At 40.5% G+C, this 23,101-nt stretch overlaps 1 protein-coding gene across 3 annotated transcripts in view; it reads left to right on the top strand.

Annotated features, from left to right (window-relative positions):
- LOC118839117 (zinc finger protein 883-like) overlaps positions 1 to 15,283 on the top strand; it is a 35,177-nt gene extending 19,894 nt beyond the window's left edge. For 2 of the 3 annotated variants that reach the window (XM_036746560.1, XM_036746561.1), the window contains exon 6: positions 13,150 to 15,283. In XM_036746560.1, coding sequence (XP_036602455.1) covers positions 13,150 to 15,077 — 1,928 coding nt within the window. In that variant the 3' untranslated portion in view covers positions 15,078 to 15,283. Of the gene's footprint in view, positions 1 to 11,220; positions 11,552 to 13,149 lie in introns of those variants that run through there. The other variant, XM_036746562.1, reaches the window with a different exon arrangement.
- Positions 15,284 to 23,101: the final 7,818 nt, after the last annotated feature.

Raw genomic sequence — 23,101 nt, forward strand, 5'->3', positions numbered from 1 at the left:
ATGTTCCATAATCAATTATTTTAATAGATTTACAAAACCTTCTGTTTATAGAAATTTGCCACCAAGAGAGTAGGGACTTAAAGTAAGGGGACCGTATTTTCCCCAGCTTCCTGTCAACTCTGGGCAGAAGTTATGTCAAACTGCAAGCTGCATTGAGCCAGGCTTAGTCTGCCGGGTTTCAGTTAAGGCATCAGGTCAAGACGGTCCCACTGCAGCACATGCTGAACAGTTGCCCCCTCAGTTTTGCCAAGAAATCATACCTGCAGCTCATGCCTGCCCTCCCACAGGGCTGCTGGCATCTTGGGTCAGCCTTCCTTGATACTCACACCTGGAGTTAGACTCAGAAAAACAGTCAGTTAGCAGTCCCATTAAGTCTTTGAATGGCAAGTTCCAATAATTGGTGACTATCATCTCACATTGCCTAAGGGACATCCTAAAAACTAGCTCTTAAATAGCTTGCATGCACTTCCTTCCTTGTTCATAAAATCTTCCCATTAAGATCATAAGTTACTGCTCTAACATTTGCATCAGTTTCTCCTCTATTTTTTTCTATTCTTCTCTAATTATGCCTGATCTGAAAGAATTGAACCATATAACTTTATCTGTATATTTTAGACGATGGAATGAATTCAAATCCACATTTTCCATCAGTACAGAAATATTCTACAACTTCTCTCCTAAAGAGACTTACATTGAAATTCCTTTCCCTAAACTGAAGATGTCTCTGATTTAGTTCCAGTGATTACACTATTTGTATTAATACCTAATTGCTCTTATATCACTTTAAAACATCTAAGGACTCTATTTCACATAGATGCAATATAACTTTTAAATCGTAGCCTTAGTCTATGGGATAATGATTCAACCTTACATTTGTAAACAATATTGTCTCATAAGAGTTCTTTTCCCTTTTTCCCAAATTATTCCCATTAATACTTTAGAAGCCATATTATCTTTCATTTAGCTATACGAGAGTACCAGTGTAACCAGTCATTTGGATTTCACATATTTGCATTTATCCAGTTTTCCATTTTTTCCCCCATAAAACCAACTTCTTTCACAATGGCAACAGATTCTGGCAAATACCTTCCCTTTTGTCACTACCGGTTTATTTCTGATTACAGAGATCTGCCATAAAAAAGCATCATATCATCTCACCCCGAGAGTGGGTTCTTTTCCCATCAGATGGCAAGCTTTACTAGTGAAAACTACCAAACCAAATCTCATCTCAATCTAATCTTATCTGCTGACTTTAAGAAGCCAGGTTTGGAGGCTTCTGACCCCTACTGTTCTTTCTTTCAGTAAAAACTCAAATCCCAGTAGCTGCTGCTCCTCCCCCTTCCTTCCCTTCTGACAGGTGAGCAAAGGTAAAACTCCTTCTTATCTAAACTAAGGGCGGGGTAGAATAAGACATTGAATGGGCCTTCAAGATAAGCATTAATTCCCCAAGTATAAGGTTCTCACCCAGAAACTCCGAAAACTCACAGTAGGTTTGAACTGCAACCAATTAGCTTACAGGTGGAAATTCAGCAGGCCTTCTGCAAATTATACAAAAAGATTTTACAGAACATTTTTCAAAAGTATTTTCCCTTTTTAAAACAGTTTAAAATTGATCCTGATATAAACAGGGATTGTCACTAAATTTTCATGAAGAAAATTATTTGGACAGCTCTAAAGTGAGATGTGTCTTCTTCTTAAAGCAACATAACCTTTAAACATTGGGATTCATCCACAAATTCCCAAAGTGCCATCACAAATTAGTCCATAAACCTCCAGATTAACATACATAAATATATCTTTAGATGATACAGGCTTGAATTCACCCCTATATTTTTCAAAGTATTATAACAACTCAGTTCTTTGTTATTACACAATTTCTAGATATCACAAAAATTCTTTAGTCAAAAAGTTGTTGTAATGGGGAGAACACTTAGTTTCTATACATTACATACCCAATTAAATTAACTTTGTCACAATTACAAAGTTTACCAGGACTTTGAAAGCTTTGTCCATAGGAATCCCTCTACCCTGAAAACTTTTACACAAGATTGAATATCCAAAAGTCCTTGGTTCAGTTAACAACCTCAGTTTCTTAATTAAGTACAATTCTTAATCTAACAACATCTAGATTACAAGAGGAATTATTTTAATTACTGGTGGTAATATTTTAATTTCTAAGGCCCAATACTCTTAGCACTGTAAAAAAATTTATAAAACCACATTTTTAACAGTTCACAGTGTATCCTGAATTGACAGAGATTACAAGAGAACCCAACAAGGCCTTTGTATAAATACTTGATTTATAGCAAAAACGATTTCAACTGAACTTCCAGACAAAACTTGGAAGTTATAATTTCCTAGGTTACAGCAATTGTCCAACTTCTTAACCTAATGCAACTCTAACAAAATTTATACTGTAGAAATGTAAGAATGCCCTAAACATTATTATGTGTGTAAAATTTGAACTACTCATCTCAGTCTAGGTAGATACATTTCTGAACCGAATATGACAGTTTAAAATTATCAAATTGTCATCACATCCTTTAAAAGCACCCAATTCACATTAAAATCACATAATGGTCTTCTCAAATTTCACAATCTAAGAGAATGTTAGAAATACAGAAACAATAAATTTCAGGTGACATCAGTTGCATTTCCAGATTACCGCATATAGGAATTGTTGATCCTATTACTTCTGGTATATATAAAAATTGAGCGAAAACCTGTTGACCATTCCAATAGATAGGTGTCCATTCTAAGATCAGTACCCGGAAATCCTCACCCTTAACTCCCATAACCTTTAGGGTTTTCCTCCCAATTTTTACCCCAGTGGGTGGTATATAAAAGGAAGACCTCTCTGCCCCTGTGCCTACCAAGAATATTATGTCTTCTTTTTGATCCCCAACCTTTAGGTTTACTGGCGGTTCTCGGCTCGGTCTAGAGAGAAAGAACCCCAGACCCCAATAGTCTTCCTCAAAAGTGAGGAAGTTTTTCCTTTCTTAACTCAGGACACTCTCTCTTTAAAATGTCCTTTATTACAATAGTAACAGGTTGTCCTACCTGCCCATTTACCCACACCTCTCCTATGTCCTGAAGCCCTGTGCCCTTTTGAGATTCTCCCTTAAGGATTGTTTATGATCGCCTGTTCCTTCTTGCTTCCTCATAACTTCCCTCATAGTATTGGCCATGACCCAAGCTTTCTGTTTCTGTCTTCCATCCTCCCACCTCACATACACTTTCTGAGCCTCTCTCAATAATTCATCTATTGGTCTCTCACTCCATCTCTCTAATTTGTGCAATTTCTTATTTATATCTGGCCATGCCCTAGTGACAAAGTTTACTTTTAGTATCTCTTGGGCCACAGTGATGAGGGCATAGTCTCTGGGAACCCCCTTGAATCTGGAATACACTCTCTGGGAGCCCCTTGAACTGTCCCTGAATCCTCCAACCACATCTGGCCTTCCCCTAAGGCCATAAGCCTCACATTATCATTAAGCCCAAATCTCCACCCAGCCCTGCCCTCCATTGTCCAGCTACTTCCCACCCCTGATACTATCAATATCCATGTCTTCAGCTACTTCCCACCCTTACTTCCATTCTCTTGGTTGCTGGAGTCTGACCTCATCTCGTCCTCCTCACACTTCTCCTCAAGACCCTCCCCAAAGCCCTTCTCTAGTTACCCCAGACCATCCCCCAATCCCCCCCCCCCCCCCACAATCCCCATGCACATAATCTCCATCCTGCCTCCATGAAGGCACCCAGACCCAATCCAGCTCAGCCTAGACTGAATCTGGCATGCCCTGTGAAAACAGGCACCACAAAGGGTGGGATCTCCCAACACAACCCATCATGGTGAACCCTCAACAAACCCCGTCCCTTCCCTTGGCTGAGAAGGCCCGAGTTGAACTTCTTCAGCAGGACCCAGCATGTAGGCACCTTGGAGTCTTGAGCACCCCCAGAAACTGATGGTTCACTAACAACCATCATTTTGATTTAACCTCTTCAACAGGATCCTGAATATCTCTTCATTCTTTCTAGGAACTGAGGAGATTCATTTTTTTTTTTCCTGATTTCCAAAGCCTTAAATTCTGTGATTTTGGCACAGCTTCCCTTATCCCTTCTATTACCAATTGTCTAAGATCCTGCACATTCCTACAATGTTCTTCAATATTGTTATCCTAGCTTGGATCTTCATTTGGGAATTTTCTATCCACAGCTACCACTCCTAGTCCTGGAGGGTGTCTCCTTTCCCATCCATCCCTCCGTGGCTACTTTTCTTATCATACCCTTTTCTTCTCCCATAAACAGGAGGTTGAGTATGGACATTAATTCTGCCTAGCTATTAGGAATATTTGCCTGGCCAAACTTATAAAAAAAAAGAAAAATTTCATATCATTATTTGCTTTAAGAACCATCCAGATTTGGATTTGGCACCCCGCTTTCTCCAAGTTTCATCTTATGCATACTGGCAATTAACAAAATGCCTAAGGATTCTAATGATTTTTGAGGGGGAAGGGGTGCAGGCACTTCTCTTAAAAAAAAAAACCTTTTGGACTCTTAAGAAAGATAAGAGGGAGTGATTCTTAAGAGCACATGAGTTTGCAACTCCCCCACTCATTCTTTATACCAAGCTAAAATATTTCTCAGTTTCCCCTTCAGCCTGCTGCCTCTGATGAAGGGAAAAATCCCTTTCAGTTTTCTAAGGGCCCCTCCCTAGGTGGGGCCTGGCAGCCCCTTGAGAGCAAAGGAGCCTACCTTTCTAAGCACTAACTGATAAGCCCTATTTTCCAATCAGGTTACAAGTTTCTTTAGCTTCAGCTCCTAATTGATACACCCAGTCTTCTAAGGTGGAGTGGGGAAGAGGGGGTGGCCAAGAGCACATGGCAACTAAGAGCAGCACAAGGACTGAATTCCAGGTGGTCTCAAGTCGCCATTCTACAACCCTCCCACCTAAATTCCTTTCTCTCTAGCTTCTATCTCCCTTTCTTTCCCAATTTTTACGGAAACTTTTTACTCTCCGTATTTCCAATTTCAGTCTTTCTTTCCCTAATCTTGACCCAAATTACCTCAAACATTTCAAATAAATAAATTACATACTCACCCAGCTTTCCCTTTTCCCAGTGGCTTTCTTTTTACCTTAAAACTTAAAAATGACCAACAATTTTTAATCACATTCTAAGCAGACCACTGAACCTCTTTAAAGTGGATAATTTTTTCGTACAGACCCCTTTTACTTCTACAGTTTTTAAAACACTTTGCCTGATGTTAGATAGACTGACTCAATACAAAATACAGATTTTTTTTTCCTTTTAGAATCTAACCAACCCTTAATTCAGAGACCCCAGTCCTCCCGGCTGACAGCTTCAGGTCTGATTCCTTATCTAACTATTTTCATACCAAAGGAGCCCATTTCAGTCTCCTAGAGTTAAACATTTTTACCTGAACATAGAACAAAAAAAACACAGACAAAAAATTAGTTAGACAGACATTTCACATGAACAATTTAGAATTTGAATTCAGACTCACTTCCAACATTAAATCAATCACTTTCCCTGGGTCGACCCATCAGTGCTTTTCTTCCAAGCACTAGGAGAAATCCATTCTCCCCACCTAGGTGCACTTTCCCTGGGTCAACTTACTGTCTTCCCAGCTAGCCAACATTCTTCCTAACGGGCAGAGGAATGTTAGGAGGATCCTTCCCATCCTCCCCGGGTACCTTTTTCTTAGAGCTCTTATTTCCCATTCTAGGCAAACCTTACTTCTCAGCCTAGAACCCCCAGACTTGACAAGGCAGTACTACCCATTTGTTCCTACCTTGCTCAGGTGACCTGACTTGTGCAGTCTATGGCCATTCCCTTTTGCGTTCATCTGCACACTCTTCTTGTTCAAACAACGTCTTGGGTCCTTCAGAGCGTCCAGGGGGTTTTCAGTTTGGACATTGGGACCGCTCTAACAGTGAGCGAGAGCGTGCTTCCCTCTGCCCTATCTTACTCACCCTTCCTGGGGGTCTTCAGAATCCTGGGACGAGTCCCCAAATTGTGAGAAATGTGACTTTGGGGATCACTGGACTTCCTAGGCACGGCCAAAGTCCTGAGGAAGAACCCTGTGATAATCCCTAGGGAAGGCTGTACAGACCACATAACATCCAGAGAAAGACCAAGTGGTAGCCCCCCCTTAATCTGTGGGGATCACAGGGCTCCTAGGGGTCAGACCCTAAAGAGGACCCAAGTGATGGCCCCTTAGAACAGCAGTAAGATCACAAGACTTCCAAGACAGGGCCGGAAGACCCAAGTGATGTCCCCTTAAGAAGGCTGTGCAGACCACAGGGTTCCCCAAGGGAATCTGGAGTGGTAGCCCTCTTTACACCGCAGTGGGGATCATAGGACACCCCAAGGCAAGATCCGGGAGTAAGCCCGAGACGAGCTTCTGCTGCTCACTGCTTCCCTTCACTTGACCTTAGGAAGATCCATGTGATTTGCCCATTCTCACCCAAAGAACTCAGGACCAGAGTGGGAAGAGGAAGGCATTTTATTACACTCCTCGAGAGAGTGAGTGTAGTGCTCACTGGAACACTCACCATGAAGGGATGTTTCAACAATTCGGCTAGCAGTTGTTATGGGGGTGAGAAACCAACACAAGCCCAACAACAAGAACACTGCCAGCATAGGTTATCTTGATCTGCTTTACTAAGGAAAGTATCGTTAAGGGATTAACAAGCTGATTTTAATCCAGCATACAACTATCACTCACTTAGTTCAGGGGAAAAAGCCAGCACCCTGGACTTCAGAGCAAATGCAAACAAAGTACAAACGTCAACAGCCAGACCTTGTCTGATTCAAATCCCAATACATAGTTACCAGAGTTTAACAAAATCCCAGAATCTGGGTTTATGAGCTGGAGGGCTCTTAGCTACAGCTGTCCAGAGTCTCCGCATCAGCACACCACCAAGAGTTAGAGCCCTCAGCAATTGGCTCTGCCTTCCCCTTTTTTTATACAGTTTCAGACGCCATCAAATGTCATCTGAGCCACCAGAACTTAGGCTCCTATGATTGGCTTTGGAGTTAGCACCTCCCCTTAGGACCCTGGGAGCTTCACACCCACATAAGCTTGGCACCTAGTAATTAGGGGTTTGGGGCAAACTTAGGAGCAAACATCTAATCAGCCCCCCTTTGGTAGCCCCACCTGGGGCCCCACTTTAGTTACTAATTCACACCCACATAGGTTTAGCACCTAGTTGGGGTTTGGGCCTGGGGCTTAGCACCTAGTAAGACTCAAAGACACTTAGTTAATCATTTTAAAACAGTAAGAAAGCCCCAACTTAATTGATATTACAAGGGATGATATCTAAAAAGAAAAAATCAAATGAAGGGATTAGAGAAGAATATATTGAGAGAGGGAGAAAGGGAGAGATAGAATGAGGTAAATTATCTTGCATAAAAGTGGCAAGAAAAAGCAGTTCTGTTGGGAAGGAAGAGGGGGCAGGTGAGGGAATAAGTGAATCTTGCTCTCATAGGATTTGATCTGAGGAGGGAATAACATACACACTCAATTTTGTATTTTACCCCACAGGAAAGGAGGAGGAAGGAGATAAAAAGGGGGACAATAGAAGGGAGGGAAGATGGGGGAGAATGTAATCAAAAGTAAACAGTTTTGAAAAGGGACAGGGTCAAGGGAGAAAATTGGATAAAGGGGGATAGGATAGGAAGGAGCAAAATATAGTTAGTCTTTCATGACATGGGTATTGTGGAAGGGTTTTGCATAATGATACACATGTGGCCTATGTTGAATTGCTTGCCTTCTTAGGGAGGGTGGGAGGGGAGGGAAGAGAGGAAAGAATCTGGAACTCAAAGTTTTAAAAGCAGATGTTCAAAAAAAAGGTTCTTTCATGCAACTTGGAAATAAGATATACAGGCATTGGGCATAAAAATTTATCTTGCTCTGCAAGAAAGTAAGGGAAAAGGGGATGGGGGGAGTGGGGTGACAGAAAGGAGGGTTTACTGGGGAATGGGGTAATCAGAATATATGCTATCTTGGAGTCAGGCGGAGGGTAGAAATTGGGAGAAAATTTGTATTTCAAACTCTTGTGAAAATGCTGAAAACTAAAAATATTAAATAAATAAATAATGATTTTTTAAAAAGAAAAGGAAAATCAAATCAAAGGGCAGTGATTTCTAAATAAAATTTTGAGAGGCATACATTTAGTTCATTAATTATTAGGATTTATATTCAAGTTAAAGTTGCTTGTGGGCTTTGTTAATCTACAGTGATAGAAGCTGCATTAAAGATATGGGAAGATACACAGACATTAACCAGTGCAACAGTGAAAAATGTTGTTTTCTCACAAATAAACTGTTAAACTGCAAAAAAAAAAAAAAGTAATTGTATTGGAATTTGGGAGCATGGAACTCCCATTAAAGGGTGAAAAGGGACCAGACTTTCCAATTTGAGCTATTTGGTAGACCTTCAAGTCAACGAGCATTTCTTAAGTGCCTACTATGTGCCAGACCCTCTGCTAAGCACCAGGGGTATAAGAGATACAAAGAGCATGCCCTGTTCTCCTGGAGCTCATCAAAAAGGGGTGCAGGGGGGTGCTGACGACATGCCAACAAAAAAGTAGAAGCCTACTATGGACAAGATAAATTGGAGCTCATTGAGACAAGGAAGTGACTAAAGTGAAAGAAGACTGGAAAGGCTTATTTTGGAAGGTGGGCTCTAGGTGGGGCTTCAGGGAAGCCAAAGTGGGCACTATAGGAATGGGGATGGTGAGGAAAGCCTGTGGGGGTCCAGAGCTGGAGTGTCCTGTTCACAGAGCAGAAGGGAGGCCCATACCACTGGATTATAGAATGTTTCATGGGGATATAAGGTGAAAGGAAACTGGAAGAGTAGGAGAGCAGTTGGTGATAAAGGGTTGTGGTGTTGTGGCAGTGCTGGGAGAGAAGGGGGTGAATGGGAGAGAGGTTACCTAGGTGGACACATAGGACTTTGCAGCAGGTTGAATGTGCATGTCAGGAGTATGAATGTGAGAGTCAGTGAGGAGTGCATGACACTTTACTCATTAGCCTGTAGTACTGGAAGGAGGCCTTGGAGACCATTAGGAGGGTAGGAAGATGAGAGGGGGTTGGGCCAAAGAGAATGAGTTTGGTTTTGGAGAACACTGAGAGAAGTGTCACTAAAACCCAGAGAGAGGGAGAAAAGTATGATTGACCATGTCAGAGGCTGCAGAGAAGCCAAGAAGGATGAGAATGAAGAAATGGCCAGTGAATTGATCAATTTTGAGATTTTTGGTGGATTTGGAGCGAGGAATTTCCATTGAACAATGAAATTGGGAGCTAGACTGCAGAGAATTTCAGAGAAAGCGAAGGAGTTGGAGACACCCATTGTAAATGGAAGAAAGATACTGAAAATATCTCTTGGATTAAATGGATCAAGTGAATGTGTTTTGAGAATTAGAGAGAAATGGTTTTATTTGTAGCAGTAAGGAAGGGGTCATTAGTGCAGGAGAGACTGAAAAATAGTGAAATAGTAGGGATTCTGGAGAGGCGGTATGGTAAGACTGTGTGCTGGAATGGGGTGATTTATACATGGAGAGTTTGCTTTAGTGAGCAGAGGGAGAACCCTTTTATCTGATACTAGTGTCATAAAGGATGAAAAACGCACTTGATTTATGGGAAGTGAGGAGGATAAGATAGTTTTTCATAAAAATCCAATTTTTTCAGTGAAATGTGAGGCATTTCTCTGCTGAGAAGGTGAGTAGGGGGCAGAGAGTAGGAGCAAGCAATAAGGGAGGGTTTGGGAAGAATGAAGTTTTGCAAAAACTGCTTTTGTGAATGAGACAGAGAGTCAGCCATGTGGTTGTTCAGTCATTTCAGTTGTTTCCGACTACATGATCCCACCTGGGGTTTTCTTGCCAAAGATACTGGAGTGGTTTGCCATTTCCATTTCAGGCTCGTTTTACTGATGAGGAAACTGAGGCCAGCATGCATAAGGGACTTTCCCAGGGTCGCACAGCTAGTGTATGTCTGAGGATGGATTTAGACTAGAGTCTTCATGATCTCTATCCACGGCTACACCTACCTGCCCCAAGGAGTCAGTTATGGAGATGTCAAAGGATAGCCTTGCCCTAGTGAGGGTCACAGTGAGATTACGTAGCCCAAATGTGCAGTGGACCCAGACAGCCTGGTTTTATTGTTTTCTTTCTCTCCATTCAGCAGCATCTAAGGAGTAGCAAAGTAGTGCCCCGCCACTGATCCCTGAGTCTCAATATTTAGCCCGTTCTTGGAAAATCATTGGCCAGATTTATTGAGTTAACAGCCACTCTCAGTTTGGGGAAAAGAGAGGTAGAAACTCCCAGATATCCATAGTATGAGATGCTTCAGGAGCCTAGAAAGAAGTCTCTTTGATTTTCACTATGGTTCTGGTCAGGTCCCAGAAGGTCACTCAATATAGAGGACAATGTACAAGAAAGAGATACAAAGCTGAGGCCAGACCCTGCATTTGCCAACTAAGAAAGAGACCAGAATACAAGGACTGAAGTAGAGGCTAAGGCCTAGTATTAGCCCTGGGCCCAGTCAGTCAATAACCATGGACTAAGTATCTCCAGTTTTCTAGGCACACTGCTAAGGTTAGGAGGGCCAAAGCCAGTCCATGCTGTCAAGGAGCTGCCAATCTGGCATACAAACATGGAGATGTTTGAGAAGAAGCAAGAGGCTGGGAACCTCACTCTTAGGTGATCTGGGCAAAGGATGATGTTTGCAAAAACATCTAGTTCATTGGGAAATAAGGAAACATGGGGAATGAGGCTAGTAACAGTTTAAGAAGGAGAGCAGAATCAGGGAGGAAAGAGGCAAAATGAGGATAAGCATGACAACAATTTCAGGCACACCTCAGAGATATTGTCGATTTTGTTCTGAAGCGCCGCAAAAAAGCGAATATTGCAATCGTGTCAGTTGCATTTGATTTCTCAGTGCATATGAAAGTTATATTAACTATATTGTTGTCTATTACATGTGCATTATTATTGTCTAAGATGTACATACTTCAATTTTAAAATAGTTTATTGCTAATAAAAGCTAAATGTCATTAGGACCTTGACTGAATCATAATCTTGCTGGTGGAAGCTCTGGCCCAGTGTTGATGGCTGCTGACTGATCAGGGTGGTGGTCACTCAAGGTTGGCCGTGGCTGTGTTGATTTCTTAAAAGAAGACAAGAGTGAAATTCACCACATTGATTGACTCTTCTTTTTACTTCAACGCTTAAAGTCCTGTTGTTGGGTTATTAATGACCTAATTTCAATATTCTTGTGTCTCAGGGAGTAAGAAGACTTGAAGAGAGGGAGAAAAGAGGTCACCGTGCAATAATAAAATATTAAAAAAAAGACAAAAGAGAGTGCAAAGGAGAAAGGCTATCTAGTACCATAGACAGAGCATGCCCACTTTTTGGGTTACAGTTCTAGTCTCAGCTGCAGGGATGTTGGGGAGGTCACTCATCCATTCTAAACTCATGGTGTGAGCTGTGAAAGTAATGAGAAGGCTTGTCCTGCCAATATCACAGGTATTTTTTTTCTTTTTCTTTTTTTTAAATTTAATATATTTAGTTTTCAGCATTGATTTTCATAAGAGTTTGAAATACAAATTTTCTCCCCATTTCTACCCTCTCCCCCACTCCAAGATGGCGTATATTCTGGTTGCCCTGTTCCCCTGTCAGCCCTTGCTTCTGTCACCCCACTCCCCTCCCATCCCCATTTCCCTTCCTTTCTTGTAGGGCAAGATAAATTTCTGTGCCCCATTGCCTGTGTATCTTATTTTTTTTTTTTAATGTTTCATCTGTTTGTTTTCATCTTTCCAGATTCATTTTTTTCTTTTTTTTATTTAATTTATTTCATATATTTAGTTTTCAGCATTGATTTTCACAAGAGTTTGAATTACAAATTTTCTTCCCATTTTTACCCTCCCGCCCACTCCAAGATGGCATATATTCTGGATGCGCCATTCCCCAGTCAGCCCTCCCATCTGTCATCCCACTCCTTCCCATCCCCCTTTCCCTTCTTCTCTTGTAGGGCAAGATAAATTTCTATGCCCCATTTCCTGTGTATCTTATTTCCTAGCTGCATGCAAAAACTTTTTTCTTTGTTGTTGTTTTTGAATGTCTGTTTTTAAAACTTTGAGTTCCAAATTCTCTCCCCTCTTCCTTCCCCGCCCACCCTCCCTAAGAAGTCGAGCAATTCAACATAGGCCACATGTGTATCATTATGTATAACCCTTCCACAATACTCATGTTGTGAAAGACTATATTTTGCTCCTTCCTGCCCTATCCCCCTTTATTGAATTTTCTCCCTTGACCCTGTCCCTTTTTGAAAGTGTTTGTTTTTGATTACCTCCACCCCCATCTGCCCTCCCTTCTATCATCCCCCCCTTTTTTTATCTTCTTCCTCTTTTTTTCCTGTGGAGTAAGATACCTAATTGAGTATGTATGGTATTCCCTCCTCTGGTCAGATCTGGTGAGAGCAAGATTCACTCATTCCCCCTCAACTGCCTTCTCTTCTCTTCCTACAGAAATACTTTTTCTTGCCACTTTTATGTGAGATAATTTACCCCATTCTATCTCTCCCTATCTCCCTCTCTCAATATGTTCCTCTCTCATCCCTTAATTTGATTTTGTTTCTTTTAGATATCTTCCCTTCATCTTCAACTCACCCTGTGCCCGCTCTCCCTCTCTCTGTCTCTCTCTCTCTCTCTATATATATATATGTATATATATATATATACACACACACATACATACATATATACATACATACACACTCACATATACATATATATATATACACATAAACTTATATATATATATATATACACACATACATATTCCCTTCAGCTACCCTAATACTTAGGTGTCATGAATCATACATGTCATCTTTCCATGTAGGAATGTAAACAAAACAGTTCAACTTTAGTAAGTCCCTTGCAATTGTTTTTCTTGTTATTTTTCTTGATTACCTTTTCATGCTTCTCTTGATTCTTGTGTTCCACAGTCAGATTTTCTATTCAGCTCTGGTCTTTTCACTGAGAAAGCTTGAAAGTCCTCTATTTTAATTATATATGTGTATACATGTGTCTCTCTATATATGTTTTATTGTTTGTTTCTTTCAGAAGGAAAGATTAGACCTGAAATGAAAGAGACTACTGCAAAGTTAAACATTTCTGTGGAAAAAACCCACAAGCTAAGATTCATGAGTGATGGTCCTTGTCATATCACTGGGAGACAAATCTGTGCTGGACTTCACAGAATCCACACAGGAGAGAAGCCTTATGATTGTCATCATTGTGGGAAAGACTTCAGTCAATGGTCATCCCTTATTTACCATCAAAAAATTCAGACGGGAGAGAAACTACATGAGTGTTATAAAAGTGATAAAGGTTTTAGTCAACTCTCATCCTTCCTTATACGTCAGAAAATTCAAAATTATAAGAAACCCTATGAATGCAATCAGTGTGGAAAGGCTTTCAGATATAAAAGCCATTTTGCTAAACATCAGAGAGTCCACACTGGAGAGAAGCCTTATGAATGTAATCAGTGTGGAAAGGCTTTCCAAAAGAAGGACCATTTTGCTACACATCTGAGAAGGCACACTGCAGAGATACCTTATGACTGTAATCAATGTGGAAAGGCTTTTAAATATACCTCTAGTCTTGCTCAACATCAGAGAAGCCACACTGGAGAGAAACCTTATGAATGTGATCAATGTGGAAAGGCTTTCACACAGAGGGCCACTCTGGCTGAACATTATAGAAGCCACACTAGAGAGAAACCTTATGAATGTAATCAATGTGGAAAGACTTTCAAATCCAGCTTCAATCTTGCTGTACATCAGAGAATCCACACTGGAGAGAAACCTTATGAATGTAATCAGTGTGGAAAGGCTTTTAGATGTTCCTCTGGTCTTGCTCATCATCAGAGAAGCCACACTGGAGAGAAACCTTATAAATGTAATCAATGTGGAAAGGCTTTTAGATATACTTCTGGTCTTGCTCAACATAGGAGAAACCACACTGGAGAGAAACCTTATAAATGTAATCAATGTGGAAAGGCTTTCAAATCCAGTTCCACTCTTGGTGTACATCTGAGAATCCACACTGGAGAGAAACCTTATGAATGTAATCAGTGTGGAAAGGCTTTCCAACGGAGCACCCATTATTCTACACATCTGAGAAGCCACACTGCAGAGAAACCTTATGAATGTGATCAGTGTGGAAAGGTTTTTAAATATAGCTCTAGTCTTGCTCAACATAAGAGAATACACACTGGAGAGAAACCTTATGAATGTAATCAATGTGGAAAGGCTTTCCAACAGAGGGCACATTTTGCTGTACATCTGAGAAGCCACACTGCAGAGAAACCTTTTAAATGTAATCAGTGTGCAAAGGCTTTCAAATCCCGCTTCAGTCTTGGTGTACATCTGAAAAGCCACACTGGAGAGAAACATCATGAATGTGATCAATGTGGAAAGGCTTTCACATCCAGGCCCAGTCTTGCTGTTCATCTGAGAAGCCACAATGGAGAGAAACCTTATGAATGTAATCAATGCAGAAAGGCTTTCACATCCAGCTCCAGTCTTGTTGTACATCTGAGAGTTCACACAGGAGAGAAACCTTTTGAATGTGGTCAGTGTGGAAAGGCTTTCAAATCCAGCTGCAATCTTGCTGTTCATCAGAGAATCCACACTGGAGAGAAACCTTATGAATGTGATCAGTGTGGAAAAGCTTTCACACAGCAGTCCAGTTTTGCTCAACATCAGAAAGTCCACAATGGAGAGAAACCTTTTGAGTGTGGTCAGTGTGGAAAGGCTTTCAGATCCAGGTCTAGTCTTGTTGTACATCTGAGAAGCCACACTGGAGAGAAACCTTATGAATGTGATCAGTGTGGAAAGGCTTTCACACAGAAGTCCAATTTTGATAAACATCAGAGGATCCACAATGGAGAGAAACTTTATGAATGTCATCAATGTGGAAAGGCTTTTAGATGTACCTCTGATCTTACTCGACATCAGAGAAGCCACACTGGAGAGATATCTTATTAGTGTACTTAACATGTAAAAGCTTTCAAATCCAGCTACAGTTTTGCTGTACATCTGAGAATCCACACTGGACAGAAACCTTACGAGTATGATAAATGTGGAAATGCTTTTGCACAGAGGTCCACTCTAGGTGGGCATCAGAAACGCCACACTGGAGAGAAACCTTATGAACGTAACCAAAGGAATGAAAAAATGGAAGACAATGTGAAATATCTCGTTGGAAAAACCACTGACCTGGAAAATAGATCCGGGAGAGATAATTTAAAACTTATTGGACTCCCTGAAAGCCATGATCAAAAAAAGAGCCTAGATATCATCTTTCAAGAAATTATCAAGGAGAACTGCCCTGATATTCTAGAGCCACAGGGCAAAATAGAAATTGAAAGAATCCATCAATCGCCTCCTCAAATAGATCCCAAAAAGAAATCTAGGAATATTGTCGCCAAATTCCAGAGCTCCTAAATCAAGGAGAAAATACTGCAAGCAGCCAGAAAGAAACAATTTGAGTATTGTGGAAAACTAGCAGAATAACCCAAGATCTGGCAGCTTCTACATTAAGGGATCGAAGGGCTTGGAATACGATATTCTGGAGGTCAGTGGAGCTAGGATTAAAACCTAGAATCATCTACCCAGCAAAACTGAGTATCATGCTCCAAGGCAAAATATGGACTTTCAATAAAGTAGAGGACTTTCAAGCTTTCTCAGTGAAAAGCCAGAACTGAATAGGAAATTTGACTTTCAAACACAAGAATCAAGAGAAGCATGAAAAGGTAATCAAGAAACAGAAATTGCAAGGGACTTATTAAAGTTGAACTGTTTTGTTTACATTCCTACATGGGAAGATGACATGTATGATTCATGAGACCTCAGTATTAGGGTAGCTGAGGGGAATGTGCATATATATATGTATATGTTTATGTATATATATAAGTGTATGTGTATGTATGTATATATCTGTGTATATATATGAAAGAGAGAGAGAGGGCAGACACAGGGTGAGTTGAAGATGAAGGGAAGATATTTAAAAGAAATAAAATCAAATTACAGGATGAGAGAGGGAGATAGGGAGAGATTGAATGGGGTGGATTATCTTGCATAAAGGTGGCAAGAGGAAGCAGTTCTGTGGGAGGAGGGGAGAGGGCAGGTGAGGGGGGAATGAGTGAATCTTGCTCTCATCGGATTTGGCCTGAGGAGGGAATACCATACATACCCAATTGGGTATCTTACCCCACAGGGAAGAAGAGGGAGGAAGATAAAAAAAAAGGGAGAGATGATGGAGGGGAGGGCAGATGGGGGTGGAGGTAATCAATAACAAACACTTTCGAAAGGGGACAGGGTCAAGGGAGAAAATTCAATAAAGCGGGATGGGTTGGGAAGGAGCAAAATATAGTTAGTCTCACAACATGAGTATTGTGGAAGGCTCATACATAATGATGCACATGTGGCCTATGTTGAATTGCTCGACTTCTTAGGGAGGGTGGGTGGGAAGGGAAGAGGGGAGAGAATATGGAACTCAAAGTTTTAAAAACAGATGTTCAAAAACAAAAAAAAAAGTTTTTGCATGCAACTAGAAAATAAGATACACAGGCAATGGGGCATAGAAATTTATCTTGCCCTACAAGAAAGGAAGGGAAAAGTGGATGGGAAGGGAGTGGGGTGACAGAGGGGAGAGCTGATTGGGGAACTGGGCAACCAGAATATACGCCATCTTGGAGTGGGCAGGAGGATAGAAATGGGGAGAAAATTTGTAATTCAAAGTCTTGTGAAAATCAGTGCTGAAAACTAAATATATTAAATAAATAAATTTAAATTAAAGAATGTATTCAATGAAGTCCTCCCTCTCCCTGGAAGATGGAGGTTACTAGACATCACAGTATTCCCTATTGACAGAAGCTTTGTAAAAGTAATGATTGTGGGAACTCCTTCCCCTGAGTTTATATGTGCATCTACATTGGAAAAGTCTTGCTGGAGATAAGGCTTATGGATCTAATTAATGAGGGAAGGCCTCTTCCTGCAGCACAGACCTCAGTAGATTTCACATGTTTTATACTGTGCATGAAACTCTGAAAACAGATTGAATTTTTCTCTGAAATCCTAAGGTTTCTCATGACTCCCCTAAAATATTCCATGCCATTCTTCTACCATTCTCTAGATGATTGTTACTCACTTTGTCTCATGATGTTGGCTGGCACAAAAAGTCCCTGTATATATATTTTGGTATTAGTTGGACATTTGTTTTTGTAATGATGTTTTAGTTGGCTCGGTAACACAGTGAATAGAGGGTGGTCTGTGAGTCCGCAAGACCTCAGTTTAAATTCAGTCCCTGATGGTTACTGGTTATTTGACCCTGGACAAGGCTCTTAACCCATTCCTGGATAAATTTCTCTATCTCTAGAATGTGAATAATAATAGCACCTACCTGCCGTGGTCGATGAGAAGATCAAATGAGACAGTATCTGTCAACTACTTTGCAAACATCAACTCACTATGTAGAGTGAAGTATTTGTAAGTTCACTATTATTATTTTTTCCTTGGATCATAAGTCTGATAGCAATGTCAATGGCCTGAAAGGTTTGGATTTGCCCATTAATTTGAGAATTGGAGAATGACTGAACAAGTTCTGGTATATGAATATAATGGAATACTATTTTGCTGTAAGAAATGATGAGCAGGCAGTTTTCAGAAAAACCTGGGAAAACTTACATGGACTGATGCAAAATGAAGTGAGCAGAACCAAGAGCATATAGTACAATGGTGTGTGATGATCATCAATTATAGATTTAGGTCTTTTCATCAATACAGTGATCCAAGACAATTCCAAAAGGCTCTTGATAGATAATGCTATCCACATCTGGAGAACAAGCTATCGAGTCTGAATGCAAATTGAACCATATTTTTTTCACTTTTTTTTTTTTTTTGCTTTTTTGTGGCTTTGCCCTTTTGTTCCATTTCTTCTTTCACAATATGACTAATTTTCAAATATGTTTACATGATTGCAGATATATAACCTATGTCAGATTTTTTGCCATCTTGTGAATGGAGGGTGGGGGGGAGGGAGAAAAATTTTGAGGGAGATAGTTCAGAACCTAAAATGTAACAAAAAATAAATAGAACATAAAATGGGGAGTTTGGATTTAGTGCCTTTTATTGTCCATTCTACCTCAAAATTTGTGTTCTCCTTAGAAGTACATTCCAAAGTCTCCTCTGGTATTTTAGAAAGGAGACCTAGCCAGAAATAAGTCGATAGCCCCTGAAAGTGTCCTTTGCTACTTGAAAATCAAGACCTTGTACTAATTAGATGTGTAATATACAAAAGAAAATGAGTATACTATCCCTGTGTTCAACAGATGCCAAGACCTCACCTGCTCGACTGGATGGGAAAATTGGCAAGCAGTCTGGCATCAACTAGGTATAGTACAACATCTCATAGTGCAGAACAGGATTAGCTCCAAATGGATACACGCTTGTGATGTGAAAGGTCACCTCAAACAAATCAGAGAAACAATAATGAAGATGCGTTTTGTAAGCGGGATGTTGGGAAGACGCATCCTGAGACAAAGGATGGAGAAGAGGATACGGAATAAAATGGGAAATTTTTCTCCCATGAGGAAACTAATGTATCTGAAATATAAAAGGGAAGCAAATGGGGAAATGATTTGTAGTGAGTTTCTCCAACAAAGGACTCATTTTCTAGTATTTCAAGAACGGATCCAGAAATAGAAAAATGAGCCATTGTCCGGTAGATCTCTGCTCAAAAGGTGTGAATAGATAGTTTTCTGAGGAAGAAATCCAAATTTTCAATGACCGTATTTTAAAAAATGGTCCACATCTATAACCACCAATCCATATCACTAATAATTAGATTTCCAGATTGGTAGAGATGATAAGAAAATTACAATCACCAATATTCGAGAGAATTCACAAATGGTTATTGAGGGACAGAGTTCCTGCATTGTCCATATCAAGGGAAAAATGATGTGTCTCATCTTACACTCTGAGTCTTTCCTCTCCGTCAGGACATAGGTAACACATTCCATCTTTTGTCCTCTGCAGACATGGTCGTTGCGTTGGTCTGAATTCTTAAAGACTTATTTTTCATTACAATATTGGTTTTATTTGTAAAGTGTTCTGGTTCTGCTCACTTCTCTTTATAGTAGTTGATATAAGCCTTCCTAGATTTTTTTCCAGCCATCACCATCTTCATTTCTTACAGCATACCTTCTTTCATCTCATTCATGGAAATGACAAATATTTGGGGGAATGAATTTATTTCCATTAAGTACATATTGGCATCCAAAGTCAGGGAACATTAGGTCAAAGGGGGAAGAATGAATGTAAATTCAGAAGTTAAAAAGAAAACCAAGCCAAATCATGTATGCCCAAATTCATCAATAATTATTAGGCATGTTAATTAATTCACTGTTGATGAATTTGTGAAGCTCCCAAAATGACCAACATGAGGATGATCAGAAAAAATCAGGACAGATATGAAAGTGCCATATTAAATTTTTTAATATCTCAAAATCAAGCAATAAGTAACAAATTATTTTCAGGTGGAATCCTCTTTTTCTGATAGTGTGTTTAAAAGTATATATGTATATGTGTGTATATATGTATTAATATACATATGTATATATACATACATATATGTATATATGTGCCCTTCACTTTCAAAGAGGACTAAAATGATACCACTTTGTTAAGAGTCAAGTTACAGTATGTCTGATGGGCTGCTCAAACCAATATGAACTTAGAATGCTCTACTGCAGCTCGGGCACATATAGGCTATGGGAGCGTTTAGGACAGATTCTCTAAATTTGTGTATCTTGCATTTTAAACTAATTCAATTTTGCTTTGCTCGTAAAGCATAGCACCTTCTCTGATGAAGACATGCCTTGTTGGGTGAAACTGTGCCAGTGTCTCCCATGTCACACAGTCAATTCCAAAGTTCTTAACCTGGAGCCATCTTTAGTCCTGATGGATATCTGGCCGCTGGACCCAGATGGCTCTGGAGGAGAAAGTGAGGCTGGTGATTTTGCACACCCCTCCCTCACTCAAACAATTGCAGTTGTATCATCACCTCCCTGATGTCCAATGAAACACCACCACAAACACAACAGAGACCTTGAGAGTTCCTTGTATTGCTTTTCAGACCACTGCGTGAGCAGTTGTTCTGTGTGAGTTCTCCATAAAAGTCTTTTTCGCAAGTGTAAGTTGGGCATTTGAACAATGGGACCAGCTCATTGGAGCTGTACTCTCTGCAGTAGTGTTTGAATGCTTGGAAGTTTAGTTCAAGAAAGGACCTCAGTGTCTGGTATTTTATCCTGCCAGGGGATCTTCAGAATCTTCCTAAGATAGTTCACATGGAAGCAATCCAGTTTCCTGGCTTGGTGCTGGTAGACTCCAGGTTTCACAGGCATACAACAATGAGGTCATCACAACAGTTCTGTAGACCTCCAGTTGGTAGTCAGTCTAACCTCTTCTCTCCCACACTTTCCTTCAGAGCCTCCCAAACACTGAGCTAGCTCTGGCAATGCCTGTGTCAACCTCATTATCAATATGTATGTCCCTGGAAAGTATCCTGCCAAGGTAAGTGAACTTATCACAGTATTCAAACCTTCTCCATTTGCTGTAACTAATGGTTACACATATGGATGGTGTGGTGCTAACTGATGGAATACCTGTGTTTTCTTGGCATTAATTGTTAGGCCAAAATGCACAAGCAACAGAGAATACATACTTAGTTCCATCTCAATTTCAGAGGCTGCATTGAGTGCACAATCATCTGCACCCCCTACCCCAAAAAAATGCACCAACACTCCCTGCACTTTAGCCTTGGCTTGCAGCCTTTTCAAGTCGAAGGATTTGCCCCTGGTGTGGTAGCTGACCTGAATGTCATGTTTGTCCTCAGTGAAATCATTTGACAACATTGCTGAAAACATCATGCTAAAGAGCATGGGAGCAAGCACACAGCTTTGTTTCACTCCATTGATGACTGGGAAAGTGCGAGAGCTTCATCCATTATCCAGAACACAGGCAAGCATGCTGAAGTGAAATTGATGCACAATAGTGATGAACTTCTCTGGGCAACCAAATTTTGACATAATTTTCCCTAAGGCTTCATGACTGATGGTATCAAAGGCCTTGAGCAGATCTCCAAATGTTGTGTACAGAACCCTGTTCTGTTCCTAGCATTTCTCCTGGAGTTATTGGGCAAGAAAGAGCATATAGGCCATTAGTCTCTGCCTTTTCTGAAGCCACACTGGCTCTCAGGTAGATGATGATCTTCCAGGTGAAAGATCAGTCTATTAAGTAGGAGCCTGGCAAGAATCTTGCCAGCAGTGACTAAGAGAGAGAACCCTCTGTGATTTTCACACAAAACCTATTTTCTTTACCTTTGTAGATCTGAGCAATGGAGGTGTCCTTGAACTCCTGGGGGATAACCTCCTCTTGCCATATAACCCAGAAAATGCCAGTCAGCTTTTGTATGAGCAATGGACCCCCTAACTTGTAAATGTCAGCTGAAATAGAATCAGTACCAGGTTCTTTGCCATGTGAGAGGAGCCTAATGGCATTCAAAACCTCCTTTTCAGTTGGAACTTTAGCTGGGGGGGGGATTGACTTCAACCTGAGGTAAATGTTTTCAGCATTGATTGATGAATGTGGCTCCATCAGTACTGAGTAGTTGAGATTCACCATAGGTTTTTGGGCTATAAATATCCTCCAGGGCACCATTAAAGCACATTGGATTGTTACTATCAGCATAAAATTGAGTTTCATCTGCCTCTTTACTGAGCTAAGAATCCTGCAGCTCCAAGTTTTCCTTGTATTTTACTTTAGATGGAACTAAATGCTGCCTTCTTAGAGAAATGAATGAGCTATCCTGCTGGTAAACTGTGGAGTTCTCATTTTTCATTTAGCAGTTTATGAATTTCTCCATCGTTTTCATCAAGCCAGTCTTGGTGTTTGCCAGTGTTCTGACCCAGATGAGCAAATGGAGTGCTGTACACTCAGTCTCTGAAAGCTGCCCAGTCCTTTTCTGCTACACTGTTGCCAACTATGTGTTGGCTTAACTTTTCTTCCAAGTTAGCAACAAACTGTTCCCAATCAGAAGAGTTCTCTAAAGTGTTAATGTTAATTCTTCTGGTAGTCATTTTCCTTGGGGCCACTACTTTTGTTGGAAGAGAATATTTAGCTTAGGGAGCGTCAGTCTGTGATCAGTCCAGCACGGCACCACACATCGTCTTCATCACTCTCATATCCTGTCTGACCTTTCTTATAATCACATATCTATTGAATGCCAATGTTTGCTGTGAGGGTGCATCCATGAAGTTTTATTGCTTTTAGGTAAATGGAAGACAGTGTTGGTGATGAGGTCATGAAATGCATGAGTCTTCAGTGCTAAATAACCATTGCTGTTGCTGTTTCCAACTCCATCTCTCCCTAGTACTACCTGCCAAGTCTGGTAGTCTGAATCTATTCTAGCATTAAAGCTACCCAGGATTATAAGCTTGTCCCCTTTTGGCATGTTGATGATGAGGGTCTCCAGGTCTTCATAAATATAATATAATACACACACATGTATGAAATCATATAGTTTTGCTAAAGCACTTGACCCATAGTAGGTGCTATATGTTTAGCTATTATTATTATTTTGATTTTGACCCTTTCTGTGAGAAATAATTCATTTGGACCCCTACTCTATTCCAATCAATATTAATCAGCTTGCTATGATTTCGTAGGGGTTGTAATTATGAGTTCTGGGTATTAGACCCCAGAGCTATGAACTGCAGATTTTAAGTTTTCCTGCTTAATCACAGGAAGCTAACTAGGAGCACTCCACCCTTATTTTTCCTTGGCCGCTGTGTCAAAGGGGACTCCAATTACTTGGAAAGTCCTTGAAATTATTTTTGTGCCTCTGGACCATTCTGTCTTGTTCAACATGAGCAGGTGACCATCTTATGACCATTCTATGACCGCTTAGTCAGTGGAGATGTGCCATGCTGATATCTCCCCCATAACTGGAA

The sequence above is a fragment of the Trichosurus vulpecula genome, chromosome 2 (assembly GCF_011100635.1).
Source record: "Trichosurus vulpecula isolate mTriVul1 chromosome 2, mTriVul1.pri, whole genome shotgun sequence".
In the NCBI taxonomy this organism is placed as follows: Eukaryota; Metazoa; Chordata; class Mammalia; order Diprotodontia; family Phalangeridae; genus Trichosurus; species Trichosurus vulpecula.